The 16,908-nt window shown below is 40.2% G+C and overlaps 1 protein-coding gene across 1 annotated transcript in view; it reads left to right on the top strand.

Moving 5' to 3' along the window:
* Window positions 1–324: 324 nt before the first annotated feature.
* UVSSA (UV stimulated scaffold protein A) overlaps window positions 325–16,908 on the top strand; it is a 54,848-nt gene continuing 38,264 nt past the window's right edge. Inside the window, exons 1-6 of the mRNA XM_027662711.1 lie at window positions 325–548; window positions 805–1,135; window positions 3,820–3,940; window positions 5,092–5,508; window positions 6,644–6,753; window positions 7,338–7,466. Coding sequence (XP_027518512.1) covers window positions 451–548; window positions 805–1,135; window positions 3,820–3,940; window positions 5,092–5,508; window positions 6,644–6,753; window positions 7,338–7,466 — 1,206 coding nt within the window. The 5' untranslated portion in view covers window positions 325–450. The remainder of the gene's footprint in view (window positions 549–804; window positions 1,136–3,819; window positions 3,941–5,091; window positions 5,509–6,643; window positions 6,754–7,337; window positions 7,467–16,908) is intronic.

The raw sequence follows: 16,908 nt of genomic DNA on the forward strand, positions 1-16,908 counted from the left end.
CGGCTCCTTTAAGGGCTCCCCCCGCCCTTCCCCTGTGGGCGCTTCCGGGTGCCGGCACGTCACGTGGGCGGGGCATTGGTACGGGCCGGGAGGGGGGGGAGGAGAAGGGGGGGGATGGAGGAAGGTACCACCTGCCGCAGGGCGGGGGGGTAACCCGAGGGGCGGGGGGGTAACCCGAGGGGCGGGGGGGTAACCCGAGGGGCGGGGGTTCATTGAGGGGCGTGGCCTCCTCTGAGGGGCGGGAGCTCGGTCCCTGATGGGCGGGAGCTCGGTCCCTGATGGGCGGGGCCATTGGGGCGGGGCCTCCCCGAGAGCCGAAGATGGCGCCGCCCAGACGCGCCCGGGCCTGCGGGAGCTGCCGGAGCCCGGCCGGGGCTCCCCCGGGGTGAGGAAGGTACCACCCGGCGGGGCGACTGTCCCGGCAGCTCCGCTGCCTCGCTGCCGGCCGACATGGACCAGCGCCTGGCCGAGCTGGTAGAGGAGCTCACCACCTCCGGGGAGCCGCGGCTGGAGCCGGGCAGGATGAAGGAGCTGAAGAAGATCTGCAAGTACGGCCGCAGGGAGGGAACCAGCAGGGCCCCGCTGCCTCTACCCGGGCCGGGCAGCAGTGGAGCCGCCCCGGGAGCCGCCCTGGGCCCTGCTGTGGGAGGCTGGGTGCCGTCGGGGGCCTGGGTGCTGCCAGCACAGACACTGCTGGTTTAAAATTTAAAATAAATTAAAAAACCCCGCGAGCTTCTGTTTTTCTGTGCCGAGCCTCTCGTTAAGTAACTCCCGCTCCTTTTCCTCCCTTGTCTCCCTGCCCAGGTCGTCGGAGGAGCACATCAGCCACGCCTTCCACCTGCTGGTGACGCGGCTGCAGGAGGAGCACGCCGAGATGCGCTTCTCCGCCTTCCAGGTGGTGCAGGAGCTCTTCGCCAGGTCCCACCAGTTCAGAACGCTGCTCATCGCCAACTTCCAGGAGTTCCTGGAGCTCACGGTGGGCATAGACCACGAGCAGCCCCTTCCCCCACCCAAGGAGGTGGCGCAGAAGCTGCGGAAAGCGGCCATCAAGGCGGTGCAGGACTGGCACGAGAAGTACGGGGAGGCTTACAAGCAGCTTTCCCTGGGATACCACTTCCTAAAGCGGAATAAGAAGGTATTCTGCGGTGTTACTCTGCTGTGTTTTTAGGTGATGATCGCTAGGAAATGTTTAAAGCAAGGAAACTGATAAATATTAAAAGAAAAAGGTGTTGGAAGTGACATTGCCTGTAGGAGACATCCTGTTGAGCGTCGTCTTTGCAAAACAAACATTTTCAGTTCATCCTTCAGGACTGTAAAGTTTTACAAGCCCCAGGTTTGTGCTCAGAGCTGGGCTCAGCCTTTTCTCAGGGTGTAGGAAGTATTACTTTCACCCACTGAATTCTACCTGGAGCTCCAAGGTTTAGCCCTTTTTTGGAAGGGAAATAATGGTTATGCCTTAAACTTTCTATGCCAGTTTAAAATAACCTGGTTTCTGTACTGAGCTGTCCAGTTCTAGCTTCCCTTTGCTCTGCAGCAGAGACAGCAAGTGTGGGTGTTTGCCCCCTTCAGTTTTAGTGTTACTGTGACATACAAGAAGTTTTATTAAAGAGAAATATCTTGTATGTAACCACTTGCTTTTAGATCTCCCTTTGAGTCTTCAGGGTAGTGTTTGGAATGTTCTACTGCTTAGTATGTCTTCTGCTGCACAAAGAATGAAATTGGGAATGCTATTCTAGCATTCACACTATCTATGATAATAACAGGCTTTCAATAAATATACTGATTTTCTTTTTCTTCAGAAAGACAGTTCAGTGTTCCTAACAGTACATCAAAAAACCTTTGTGATACATGATGTATTTCTGTTGTTCTGGTTCCACACTAAATTTATCATGTTCCCTACCTGCTGCACTGTGCTGGTTTTTTAATACAGTTTTTGGCATCTGCTCATAAAAGATGATTGTCTTGGGATTCTTCTTTTTTTGTCTTGTTTAGTAAAGAAAGAAAATTAAATGACGGGGCAAGGAGAAATCCAAGACTGAGACAAGGGAGGTTAAATACATAACACAGTTTTACCCAATGGAACACAAGCATACAACAATTCTGTGGAGTCTGGCAGGTCTGGCTGTGCTCCTGTGGTCAGGACTGAGGGATCCCTCCCCATGTGATACAAGCTCCCCAGCGAGGTTGGCTGTGCTGTTTTCTAGAGCAGCTGAATTTGAATTCCTCTAGAAACATTAATATCAATAGAAGCAATCTCAGGTAGTTTGGTAACTCTTGTACTTAAAGACTTGATGTGAGCCAACTGGCCTTTTGCCAGGGTAATACTTGGAAGTGTGAAAACAAACCCAAAGGTTTGAGGAGGCATTTTGACTTCCTAGTAGTATAAAGTACCTCTGCTGTTGTGTGTTGCAGGTTTGGCACAGTAGTATAGGGCAACTTAGGAGAAGTGTTAGCTCTGTGTGTAGTTTGTGGGTTTGGCTGGCTTTTTTTTTTTTTTTTTTAATTATCACCAAAATAATTTTATAAACAGTCAGAAGATGCTCCCCTACTTCTGTGTGGAGAGCTATGCAAGCTTGGTAGAAGAATTAGATCCTGAAAACCAGAGGATGTTCAGTGGTGATCCATGTGCTGCTGTAGGCTATGAAACTAGTTCTTTTCCCTACCATCCTTCAGCCCACTCATTTCCCACTAAAAATAAAGAGCTTGGTGAGTGTGCCTCTCTTCCTAAACTGATGGGGACTCTCCATGCCAGTTTCTGTGACAGCTATTACATAAAAATCACTTATGTGACTCCAAAACTTTGGTGTAGGATGTCAGTATCTGGGAGCCATTACTGGACATGCTGAATCATCTAAGAGTGGCAATAGTGACAAACCTTCAGCGAGTGTTCATGCTGTAAACATTGCACCAGAGAGTCTGTGGGCTTCAGCATAGCAAAGTACAGGCTTCCTTAGCACTCTGTGTCATCTGTGTTGAAGTGAATAAAAGTTGTGTGGTAGCAATCAGAGGATTGCTGTACTTTTCTTTCTCAAAGGGGTTTCCTTATGCGGTAACAGAATCAAGACTCCCTTCCTTAAAGCAGGAGTGAAGATTTACATTTTCAAGCCCTTCTAAGACCAAACTTAAAAAAAACCCAAAAAAACAAACAAAACCAAAAACCCACACTGCAAATATTTTAAGAAACACCATTTTGAATTATTCAGATTTTTGTTTATAAGAAACTCATAAGAAAGTGAGACTGAATGTTGACTTTTCCCCCAGTCCCGAAATCCAACAAACGTAATTGTGAAATCACAAATTTTGTCTTTTTTTAATGAATTTGAATGTATTTTACTTTCCTTGCTTACAAAGTTTAGTAAGTGAGATGTATACTTGTGGTGCTTACAAATTTTCCTGGATTTCTTTTACTAATAGTGATGTAGTGTAATGTGTTCATGTAACCTTAATATTTACCCTGCATGGTCTCTTCCTGCCCACTCTCCCTAACTCCTTGTCTCCAGTGCTGTGACAAAAGTCTCCCAAAGCCTAGTTTATTCCTGCACTTCAGGGATGAAAATCTGTTTTGTTTTTCTACCTTATGATTCCTTTCTGAAAGCCATTGATTCTCAGCAGTCCCTTATTAGTAGAAATAAAAGCTCTGTTCAGAATTGCTGTAGTTATTGATTCGAGGAGGAGAAAAGATAAAAGGAAATGCTGCTGAGCTTCTGGCTGATCGCTGATGTTAGAGGATTTTTCACCACAGATAAGGATCTTAGGAAATGGATTTTCTATATATTTCTTGCGAGGGATGTTACACTTTTTTCTTCATTTCCTCCTTAGGTGGATTTTCAAGATGTGCACGCCAGAACCGTGGCTGAAAGGAGGAGGGAGGAGGAGAGGCAAAAACGGTTGGATAACGTTTACAAAGAAAAAGTCAAAAGAACTGAAAAAGAAATGGAAGGTCAGTTCTTCTAGTGCATTTTTGGTTTGGTTTGGTGTTTGTTTTTAAAGCAACCTTTTTTAAGATTACATAAAACAAGAGAGTAGCTATCCAAATAATAGCTGACCATAGATGGTCGGAGCACATTTGTTAGAGCTGACCCTCCGTCTCTCTCACCTAAAGAATGTCAAGGGAAACAAGTGACCATCCTGTGAGCTCAGGTAATGTGAAGAGATGGAAAAGAAAGAAAGTGTTATCAAGTGAAAATCTGGTCTGTAATTCAGTCAAGTATGAATGCATAACCCCAAGCAAGCATTTCACGAGACTTTTTGGAGCTAGTGGCTTGATTTCTGTGTCATTAACTAGGCACAGACTTCCCAATACCTTCTGGGCTGATGGCATTAATTATATACAATCACTGGTTCCAGAAGTATAGGCGTGGGAATCTTGGATAAAGTGCAGGATACCTATGAAAATTATCATACTGCAGCTGGAAAATACATGTTTAACTAGGGGCTGAGCCCCTGAGATATGTGCATAGCAAACACATTTCTGTAATCCCAGAGAAGAACATAGATAGTATGTTATGCTGCAGTTACAAAGGGTTATTTAATTAAATGACTTTAGTATATGTAATGCATCCAACTGTGTCTGCATTTATTCTGTGTGCTGGAAATATTTTCACGCGTGAGAGTGGAATTTTAAAGAGATTCAACTTTCTTAAAGTAATTTTTATCAGTAGCATCTCTTTGAGCAAGAACATATATTCATGGCTATGCCTATGTGCAACTATAAAATTTACAACTGTGGAATGAACACTCACCAACATCACTAAGACTATCCTCACTGAACCTTGTTTTCTTTCAAATTCTATGAAGTACTTGTGTCATCTTTACGTACTGAAATTTTAGAGAGGATAGGGAAGGGCAGAACTGTGATTCTACATGCCTTGCTCAGGAAATTCTAGATTTCCTGCTTAAGAAAAGTATTATCACTTTTATAAGGACAGTTCCTGCAGCAGAGGGAGATCTGTATGGCTAAATCATCACTGATTACTGGATGAATGGATTCTCCCCTTTGGCAGTCATATTTGTTTTGTAACTCAGTGTCTGCTTTGGAGACATTAACATTTTACAGTATTTAACAATATTCTAAAACAATTGTCTTGATAGAAATGTCCCAAGAGATTGCTGATACACTGACAGAGATGGAAAACTGTTTCCAGCTTCTGATGCCAGATCCTTTCAACTTCGCTGTGAACGACACAGAACTGGAACCCAACAAACAAATGTCTGCAGCCTCCTCATCCTCCCATGTGGAAGTTGACCAGTCCTGTTTTGGGTACATGGATGATGAACAACCATGCTGCAGCAAGGACATTCTTCCTGTTTCTCAGTGTGTAAGAACTGATGGAAACAAAGAGTCAGAGGAGAAACAGGAGAAGCCTGAGCAGAAAGAGTTGGATGGAGGCACACACTCGGAAGTTCAGTCCAGTGACCCTGCTCTTGATGATGATGATTACCAGACTTTTGTTAGGAACCATGGGCTTATTTCACATAAGTACACTCTAGACCTTGAAATCTCCACAGGTACCTGGAAAATTTTTTGACATATAGCTGAAAGTGCTATTTTCACACTTTATGTGAAGTGCTTTGTAGTTGTAGTCTTGGGTTTTTTTCTATTACTTGAAGGCTGGGGTTACTGGACACCATTTTACTTTGGGATTCCTAGATACCACATTGATTTACTTTGGAGTTCTTTTTCTATTTCTGCTTCATCTTGTAACTGTTCTGAGAAATTTTGGGTGTCCTTGTGTGTGACTAACAGATTTCACTAATTACCTTCTAGGACTGAAATTTTGTATCAGTAGTTGCAAGTGCATTACAGCATTTCATAGTCCCTATAATGAGTTTCCTGTTTTAAAAAAAATAATCCGTTTACCATATGTAATTTGCTTTCTCATATGCTTCACTACTCACCTCTTTCTATAACTGGGCTATAAGCTGCTACTTTAAAAATCTTGCTGTTGAGTGTTTCTTAAACTTTTCTTTTCCCTTGCTACTGACAGCTTGCAAGAAGCAGTAAGTAGTTTTGCTAGGAAGTCTTTTTTTTATATAACTTTGCTAATGTGAATCACCTCTAGAAAAATTAGGATGGTTTGTATTTTGGAAGTATCCTACAAATACTGTCCTAATGGAATTTCATGTGCAGACAGTAAGGAGGGTTATCTGCTTCTGTTCTTGCTGAGAACAGAATTGGAAATGAATCTGTGGGATTTATGAATGACTAACATGTGAAAAGTATAATTTTTGCTTGGATAGTGGCATAGTTGGCTTCTTTGACAATCAAGTCCCCATTGCCACCAGGGCAGGGATTATTTTATATTGAGTATAAGGCCCAACTCCTTTGAACTTAAGACAAGTAAATAGTAAGGCTGAACTTGTCTGTGGTTTATTTGGTGATTCCTTAGTAGTGATGGTTTAACAACTCTTTCTGCCATCATTGGACTGAAAATGTCATCTTCTCCCCAGATTTTTTGAATATGTGAAAAATGGTAGAATAATTAATACTTAACAGAGAAGCATTCTGATGTTTGTACCTTTCCCTGAAGTGATCAAATATTTTAGACAAATTAATGTCTACCCCCATTTACCTTCTTTAGCTCCTACACTGAAGACACATAAACAACATGAGCTAACTCTTTTTTTCCCCTGTTTTGAGCAGATATAAAAGTGCAAGAGAATGAAGATAACACTGCCATCATAAACAGTGTCATGGATGCTCACAAACTTCTCAGAAATAAGTTCTGGCCTTCTGTGCAGTCCTGGATTCAGGTGGGATAAAGAGACAACTTTTTTTTTTATTTTTTTCAATAATAAGATGGTGAAGCAAAGACTGGGGTGCAGAAAGTCTTGAGGGAGAGTGAGCCAAGGGGAAAATAAGGTCAAAGAAACATAGGAGCAACTAGAAAAGATTTCTATTTCAGTAGGGGTGGACCAAAGGAGGCTGCAGGAGCCATGTAACTTGTTTGATAGCTCTCAGCCTTGGGTGTGGTACCAACAGTCAATAATGTGTGTTCTGTTTTGTTTGTTTTTTTTTAAGATACGGTAAAATAGGGCTTTTTGCAAAGGGTTAAAGTAAAACACAGCTTGTTTTTGTCAGACACCTCTCTGTCAGATAAACAGTATGCCCTGGAGCCTCCTGCATGGAATTTGGCCTGTAGAAAGAAGGACAGTCTCAGGAGATGTTTGTAATAGCTGTTCAATCTTTGTTTTCACTAGTTGCTGTTGGTTTTTATATTCTGTGTAGGAAAAGAATTGGCTTCACTAATTATTACTTGTAAAACGAAGGAATTTGTGACAATGTCATTTCATTAATTATGAAGGAAAACTAAGAATGTTGTTTTCTTCCTCTGCAGTTACTTACCAGAGCAGGAGTCAATGATGATAGGCTGAGATGTGCCATTGAACTCAAGAATAAACTGGAGACTGCTATGAAGAAATACAAGGAAATGAACATTTCCTTCAAAGCAAGAAAAAGAAAAGTGGTGAGTTTCTTAGAATTCTGCTTTACTGGAGAGGACCATTAGTAAAGCTTACCTTGTGTAAAAGAAAAAGCTCTTTTCTCTTAAGCTCTAATCTGGGAAACTTTTCAACAGAAGTTTTATTGAAAAGTACATTAATTTAGCTGGTTGTAGCTTCACTCAGGGAAGTTGCAGTAAACACCTGTATAATGCACCATGGGCCTGGTTATTAGACAAAACCATTTAAAGCATCCCTCTTGTTGTTTAGGATAGAGAAGTGGTTAAGTGCAGATTTTATTTACTCTTAGTTCCTTCATGTGTAACTGTTATGTCCTCAGCTTCTTCTGTGCATATTTCTCAGTAAACACTGTACTACTCGTGTTCTTTTTCAACTTGCAAAACTGTCTGAGTGTCTGTCAGTTCAGTAAAGAATTTTTTCTGCTTTGCAGTATTTACTCTCTCTAGTAAGCATGCAATGTGATTGAGGTTACCATAAGAGAATTGGTTATTATATAAGCTTTAGAGCATTAAACTGTTTCTCAAAGGTTAACTACCTATGACAGTTCTTGTGAAATAGATAGAACTTGTGAATAGACAGAGGCTGGAAGATCAAATATGTTACTGAGGTCCAAAAAGGAGTCTAATGGCTTGTTTACGTAACTAAAAAGCAGAGCTGCATAATACTCATTTCTGTTGGCTGTGATCAAACTAAATTACTGTATAGCTTGACATGAAAATAAGTGGTTTGGGTCAGGGTTCAGACTAGAGTCTGGTTTGGATTTACTGGATTGTAAGAATCTGATCTGGACATTATCCTTTGTACTACATTGTGGTAGGCTCATTTAGCCATGACAAGTCTGAGTGTTGCAGACTTTGCTTTCGTTGTGCAAATGGAGCTTAATCAAGATTAATCTGGTTCATCATCTTAACACCTACTGATGTGCCACACCAGTCAAAAATGCCAACTCTGAATGAAAAGTACTGAAAGACTGTCTTGTCAGAGCTTTTTTTTTCTCCAGTGAAATATGTGTGCTACCTTTATGCAACCAGCTATGAAGGAATCCAGACATCTGCTGTCATTCCTGCCATTTGCTTGACAGGGCTTCATTTGCTGCACCTCTGCATGGAATATTGGTTGCTATATTTCTTACAAGATATAAAGGACATTCAAGCCTTGATTTTCGTGTGTGTGTGTGTGTGTGTGCATGTGCCTGTGGATGTGTTTGAAGTGGTATTGTTACCACTTCTGGAGAGTGATCAGTGCTATCTGTATGTTTATATAGCATGTTTGTAAGTAATATCTCTATTAGTTTGAAAGCTAATAAATTCCATTGTTAAAAGGGAAAAAAAGGAAAATAATAACAGTGCTCACAAAGAATACTTTCAAAATGAGGTGATGCAGATTGAGTTAACTTACACATTGAAAACAATATATAATTATATCTAGGGCTTTTCTCCAGTGGAAAACAACCAAATTTAGTGTTAGTGCTGAGTTATTTTAAATTTATAACCTGAACATAAAGAGCTTTGTACTGCAGATGGAAACTGTATAAATTATATTTTATTCATGTGTCAGATGACTTTATTGAAACGTTAAAACATGGTAAATTGAGAGTCTGATAGAACAAAATAAACAGAATCTCTTAGACCATGGTTATTAAATCCCCATCTGTCAAATATTTACATGTCAGCATATGAAATACTACACACAGCTCTTCTTTAGTGCTACCTGTGTTATGTATTGTGGCTCTGTCTGTCCTTGTGTCCTTGGAGCTGTAGCTCTTGCCATGCCAAAGTTTTACTGCCTTCTGTGTCTTTAAACCCTGGAGAAGAAGTGCTGATGTTCTGTCTGTCCTTCAGAGCCCTGGCTCTGAGCCACCCTGTCCCAACAGCATGAGGCATTATGGATGTTATTGGTGGCACATGGAATCAGTGAGTGCTGTACCTGCTCAATGTGCAGATGAGAAATGAAGGGGAGCATTTATAGCAAATATAAAACAGAATTATCAGGACTTGGGGACTTAGGCTTGCCCATTCTCCTCAGACTTTTTGCATTTTCCTTGTGCTTAATCTCCATGCTTCTGTGGTCACTAATTTTCCCCCTTCTCATCTCTTCTTTCTTGTGCTTTGTTTCTGTTCTGTCTGGGAACAGAGGGAGTAAAGGGTTTACCCGTCCTCAAACTGAGATCAAGAAAGTTGATAAAATGAAAGGTTTAGTGAGAGACAGTGAACCTGGAGTTTTATTACTGTGAACTCTATCAATCTCACAGAGATTTAAATTGCCACTTAAGAGAGAGAAGGTCTAGAAGTCCCTTACCATTGCCTGTGGCTGAAATGTAAATAATCATATATATCTGGAGTAATTCTTGATGCTGCAGTTTAATATGAATATACCAGTAGTGTAGCTGGATATAAATTATACTGCAAGGAAGAAATTGGTGGTTACCTGGCCTACATTCCCAGAAGAATCATATTTTTTGGTGCACAAGGTGTGTGCTTTTGGCAATCCTAATTATTACATCCATACTTTCCATTGTTTCTCATTTCATTTTCCAGATCACAGAACACTAGCCTCCAAGGCAGGACTTGTGGGCAATCACAAACTTGTTAGAAAATTAGCACAAATTATTTTCTCTGGAAGTTTTTTTCACCTCTCCTAAAAAATGGAAAAGTCCCACTGCTTTGCAAAGTACAGAACTTTCTGTAGGTTTCTGGGGCTTTACTTCCACAAAGTCACTTGAAGGAAAGCACAGGACTTGATACACTGAGACACTTTGACTTAAAATGGTTTATAGTGACATGAGCTATAACCACCTCTTTCTTTTCTCTTCCGTGAGAGTGAAGAACTCAAACCATCAGAGAGCCTTAATTACAGGGAGGGCCATCATTTCCATGTGACACTGAGACCCTGCCAGCACCAGTAGCCTGTGGCACCATTTTGCACTCGCCTCTCAGGAGCAGTGGGAGGAGAGGGAAAAGCAAAATAAAGGTTGTTCTTTGACTGTCTAGAAACAAATCCCTGGCAGCAGATTTTATAATTGTTAATACATTTCTGCTGCCTGGAGGTTCCCTCTTCCTGTTTCTGTGCCCCCAGCAGATCAGAAGTCATCAAGACATTTTTTCTGAGCTGTTACTGTTTCAAATGGGTGAGAGGTGGACAAAGAATGACAGACTTGCTGTGTTGGTCAAAGGCAAGTGGGTCTTTGTGTGCTTACACAAGTGTAGTTAAATTCTTGTTTGGGTGAATCAGGTTTCTGACAGAAATTGCGCTTTGGGAGTATAAGCAAGAGTTTTGAAATCCATTTTTCTGTGAATGTGTGTTTTAGCCGAATCCAGGGGGAAGAGGGCGGGAGCTGTAGAAGGGCTTTTATTTCACGGGACCTGGATGCTCGGACATCTCCCTTTTTCCTCTGAATGCCTGCTCGGGATAAGTCCAGTGCCCAGTAGAGGGAGTGCATACTGCATGCTCCACATTTTTCTCTGTGCCACCTTGATCCAAAGCCAGCCACTGGCTCAGTCTGTGTTTTCAGGTAAACTTACTACAACCAGAGACCCCTTGAGTTAATTCTTGACTCGAATTAGATGAGTTATTATACAAGTACAATTGTAATTATTGGCTGAGATTGGTGTAGATATTTCTGTTTCCAGAGGCTTAATTATTTTGTAGGAATAACTTACTTATGGCTAAATTGTTCTCTAAAAGTAAATCATCCTGGTTTTTGATGTCTTCCTTCTTTTCTTGAAATACTAGATTTTAATTGTTTTTCTTGTTTAGTGTCTGATTTGCAGCTGATAAGATGCAAATGATCCCGCAATTTTAAAAGCTGTGAGAGGACAAGTATATACTGTGTTTTAAGTCACACACACTGCCTTTCACTTACATCCTTTCCATAAAGGATTAGCCATTAGGATAATACTTGAAGTCTTGACGTTGTTGATAGAAATGTAGCTCATCAGTGGTATTTTGTACTCTGAAAGTATGGCTATCTCTTATGTAATTACTTTGGGAAGCTGCAGAATATTTAGTACTCAGGGTGTCTAAAACTTGGACAGACAGAATCCAGCAGGAAAGATGATGTGAGAAACATCCTGCTCGTTTGTCTGTCAGCAGAGTGGTCATTTAACAAGCCTGTTACGTGTCGGATTTTAAATTTCAAGTTACATTAACAACCAGGGATATATAGTTTTTCATTAACTGTATTCATTACTTTTTGTTTCACCTTTCCTTATCTTCTGTCAAATCTGAGCGCGCGCTTGGATCTTGATTTATTCGCGTACTTAATTTTATCCATGTGAAACATCTGGTTGAACTCAATAATGCCATTAATAATTAGATCTGGAGGAGCCTGTCCTTGTGTTGTCCAGAAACTGATCTGATACTCAAACCTCACTGTAATACAATTCAGATTTTTTTCTGAAAGAGTAATGTCAGAAAATGGCCACAAATTTATAATTTAAATATTTGCTGCTCATAATTTAGTCTTAAAATATTTTGATATTCTAACATTAAAAGGTTAAGATTTTAATATGTTGTAAATTAAACCAAGAGTTCTACCAGTTACTTGGCTATAAGACCATTCCTGCCTTTTTTTCGACATATTCAACTGTAGTTTGGCATTTGAGCAATGCTAACAAGTTATTTCTATCTAATCATTTTGTAGCTTTATAACCAACTCTTCTCAAGTCTGGCTTTTAGTTAAGTCAGTGCCTCCTTTAGAAAAAAAAGCTGGACTTGAATTTTCTAAAATTCAGAAGCAAACACTGCATTGTTTTCTCTTTCTGCAGCCATAGAGAATCCAGTCCAGCTGACAGCTTTCTGTAACAGCTTCTTGCACTCACATCCCTATGCTTTTTCCTCTTTTCTTCATGTTAGAGAAGTTATTTCTGGGGGGTGAGTAATTGTCCCTGGTAATCCCTCACAGTGCCTGAACCCAAATCTGCTAAAACATACTGATACCACAGAGCAAGGGAGACACCTTTGTGGAGAAGTCTTTTCCTCAGGTGCTGCTTTTAAAGTTTAACAAAGTTGCCCTTTGAAAACTGGAAGCATTTCATGTTAAGATTTGAATAGTAACTCGATGTTGATTGTTAGTATGTTTTCTAAAACTTTAGAGAGATATAGGAATATTTAATATAATTAACATTACACCTAAAGATGTCCTTCATCAGATTCTGTATATTGTTAGCATGCAATGTGTTCAGAATAAATAAAAGCTAATAATATTTGTGTTGTGAAATTGGTAGCCCCAGCAACATTTTAGTTTGGGTTTTTTTCCTGGCTAATGTTTATCAAAAAAGCCATGTCAACCATAACTGTAAGAGTAAACAGAAAATATTAAATAAGTCATACATTTGTGTTTCCTCTTCCCTCCTCCTCATTTTAATTGTCATGTTATAATTATTTCTGTGAAACATCTCTTTTGTAACCACCTTTCAGCTAAAAGGGCTTTCTAGTTTTGCAAGTCTTATTAGGATGTAGGACTGGCACAAACCAAAACACTGTAAAATGAACCCTCAGAACAGTGCTCGCTCGTTCAAGTGTCTGATCAGCCGGGTGATGGCTTTGGTTGGCTTTTCTTCCTTTCTAGAGCTGAATTGCTGCTGTGGTGTGTTTTATGCTTTGCCCTGGCTGTGCAGCCTGCCCCTGCTATGGAGTTATTAAAAATATCTTGTTATGCAGATCTAGCCATGAATTCTTAAGGTTGTCACTGTGACGACCTCTGATCCCCATCTGATTCGCAGGTCGCACAATGCAATTTGGAGCTCTTCTAATAGACTGTAAAATAAAGTGGGATGTCTCTATCATCAAGTTAACCCTTATGTTAAGTATTTAAGTTTTTCAGGCCCAGGGGTCATCTCCCTTGATTCATCTATGAATACTGAGCAGTGTGTACTCTGCAGGTAGTAGATATAAATTTGCTTCCTGCTTTTTATCCATCCTACCTTGCAAGGGGAAACAGTACATTGAATTTATTTGTGAGGTTCATGAAGGTACATTGCTAAACGTGTATTTATGAAAACAGAAAAGGAAGAAAATTTTCAGGCTTGGAGCACGTACTAAGTTAACACATACATTTAAATTTAAATGCAGTAATATTGAAGTAAATATATCCAGATCTAAAATATTTTGTATCTAAGATCCACAGTCAGGAATATTATGTAAGGTTATGTGCCCTGCATAGAATAATTTGTTGACTTTTCTGTAATAAATTAGGCTTATTTTATCAAGCTGTATATTTACCTGTTAAAAATACAGCATCTGAAATAATTTTTAGCAAATGTGCAGTTCAGATTCATTCATAAATGTTATCATTGAAGTCAACTGCAGTTTAGTTACTGATTTTACAGTGTGTGTGTGCACAGACTGACTCATGAGACAGAGGCATGTGTGCATTGGTGGTGGATACAAAGTTTTGGCAGTACAATTTGCTCTGGTGTAAGTGATAGGTGGTAATCCATCAAATGCAGTAGGACTTTTTTTTTGCATGAATGAGTGCTAATGGGAATCTTGTTATAGCACATTTTAGATGAAAATCACATTTTCTAAAATTTCATAAAGAAAAGGACTAGTAATGAGAATTTTTCCCCTCCTCAGCTCTAAAATTTAGCTTTTATCATATGTAGGCCTCTGAATCATTCAAAAGTTAAATAACTCAGTGTTGCCTAAAATATTTCCAGGCATCATAGGAGTACAGTTCATAAATCACTTGGACTAGCTGAAAAGCTCTGGAAAACCGAGAGACTTCTCTGGGGAGTGGTAAAGAAAGAGATATTTTTGGCTGACCGTGTTGTTAATAGACCATAAACCAACCTTTTGGTCCAGAAATGGGAATAGCCAGTCCTGGACCTCACAGTCAGTGGCTTTAAACAATTCCATCTGGAGTGGTGTGCTGGAAAATGGGGAGTCTGGAAAGAAGAAGGGAGGGGTAGCTCATGTGTAGTGGCTGTTCAGGGTAGCACTTGTAACCTTGACATTGGCTGCCCCACCGCTGCTTTCTTCTCTGTTGACAAAATGAGGCCTTTCCTGCTGCTTGTAGGAAGGGAAAACACCTTGGGAGCTCTGCTCTGGGTACATTCCTGTCTGAACATGGACTCTAAACATGATTGCATGTCACTTGGCTTCTAGCTTTGCTGTCTTCATCACACCACAGTCTTTGAACCTGCAAACCTTTCCTTTTGTTTTAAGATGAATGAAAAACTGAACAGAACTTTACAGAGTTTCCTTACTCACAGTTATCCATGAGTTAAGAAGAAACCAAGTCTGGTTCTCAAGGTGTGGGTAATACTTTATTTCATCCATTCTACAATTCCTGGAATGTTAAAAATTAAATTCTACCAGGTGTTTCTTAGTGTGTTATGCAGCTACCTGATCTACTTCTTATCAGATGGAGTTCTTTGTGCAGGTTGCTGTTGTACAGGGAACAGCATCTTATATATCTTTGTAATGATTTTATGGTTGGCTTAAATATGATCTGAACACAACCAGAAATCAAAAGGGATAGACCTGTCTCTATTTCTTCCCCTAATGATTCCCGGTGCCTCCCTTGTACCCACAGTAGAGCTCCTGTTGCAGCAGGAACCTGAACTGGCTGGAACCTAATCCAGAGAAGATTTTTGTAGCAGCATTAAACTCAGATAGTGAGAGTGTCCCTTTCAGAAGCCAAATAAACTCAGGTAATGCAGCTTATGAAGGTCAATCTTTACTTAATCAGAGAATCCAAATTGATGGAGTGATACATGATTAGCTCATCTCCCAGTGTGAATGAAAAACTGGATGAACAAAAGATAGCAGATACTGCTGTTAAATATATTGGGGTTTTACTGTGTAATAAGCTGTAGTGCTTGATGTATGTACAGCAGCTGCATGGGACAAGTACATTGCTGTACTTCTAAAAGTAAGGTGCAACCTTTATTTTTTTATAAATATTACACAAAGACATTTAAGGGACTGACATTATAGTCACTCTTGATAAAGCAAATTAAATATAGGTACCAAATGTCAGCATGAATTTGGTGGGAACCAATTCTCTTTTGTTTTTGGGGAATTAATTAAATAAGGTAGCAGACTTTGTTTTTAGCTCACAGGGGTGCATGGAATGGAACAGCATTGTTAGACTTGGAGACCTTTGGTAGTTTAACTAAAACTGAATGTGATACTTATTCTATGAAAAACGTGGGATATGCAAGAGAACTTTTGCCTTTTTAATGAACTTCCCTAAGGTTTAAGATGGTTTATGCAACCAAGTACTTTTGGTTTTGGTGGATGGTAGGAGCCCAAGTAGTGAGGTATGAAAATACATCTGAGGCTACATCTTGAGTGGTTATTGCTAAAGAAATACTAATCTTGCCTTGCAATGTCTTCGTGAGGCATTTTGTTAAATGCACCAGTTTTCTAGACTACCTTTATTTGCTGTCCTGTGTGAAACTGTAAATGCCCATGCTGGTACAATGGGTACATTGGACATACCAATGTCCTTTGAACGATGATTCATCAAGATGAAAGGTTTTTTGAATTGTTGCACCTTAAAACCGTATACTGGTCTTTCCAAGTAAAACTTTTCTGCTTTTTATTAAAATCCCTCCTGAGCTTATCTGGGACCTCGAGCCTGCCAGGGTCCAGAGATGCAGGAGCTGGTAACACAGACTGATACAAGAGAGAGCTCTGGCACAAAGTCTTGAGTAAGGACTGTGAAAATACTCACAAACTCTAGTGTATACTGCTTTAGTGAAAAACTGTTTCAGTGGGTAGTTGTTATATTGCTAAAGCAATTTGAAGCAAGGTTTGCTTGTTCTCCAGCTACTTGGGCTAAGTGTTGGCCTGGAACCTTCTAAGTGTTTTTACTAACTTCTGGAAATTAGGAAATAATGTGAAAAGTGCATTCCTCAATAAAAGTCAGCCTGGCCAAGAAGCCTGTGTGCTGTTGAGCAACTACAAATAGAATGAATGGTGATACTTTTACGGGTAAACATAAAATGTGCTTTGCCTGGACCACATATCTAATTTGCAGTTGTCGAGGTTTGAATTTATGCTTGGATCATGGAGTGAAGGGGAGGGAGAGCATGTGGGAGGTCCCTATAAATACAGCTCTGTTAATAGTTTGTGTTTTCCTTGTGTTGCACACAGGAAAACTCAAGCACTGTTCTAAAATCCATGCAAATGCCAGCATTTATTTGCACATCATCCTGTGTTGGATGATTATATATAAAGGAATGGAAAAGGAGGAACTTGTCCTTACCTGTGAGTTACACTGTTTGACTATTCGGTTTCCATTACTGGCACTGAAGAAATTATTTTTACCCCAGTCACTGTTTTCTTACATAGAATGTCCCCAAATTTCATTTAATATGACTGCAGTATGTTTTGTGTTGAGGTTGAATAAAAAAAAATGTATGTGCTTAAGGTTGCCCCTCTAACTAGGTTCTATGGCAATAAATATTCTGGTTCCCTAACCAAAATCTTCTAGAA

This window comes from Corapipo altera, unplaced genomic scaffold, assembly GCF_003945725.1.
Source record: "Corapipo altera isolate COAL_440 unplaced genomic scaffold, ASM394572v1 95, whole genome shotgun sequence".
In the NCBI taxonomy this organism is placed as follows: domain Eukaryota; kingdom Metazoa; phylum Chordata; class Aves; order Passeriformes; family Pipridae; genus Corapipo; species Corapipo altera.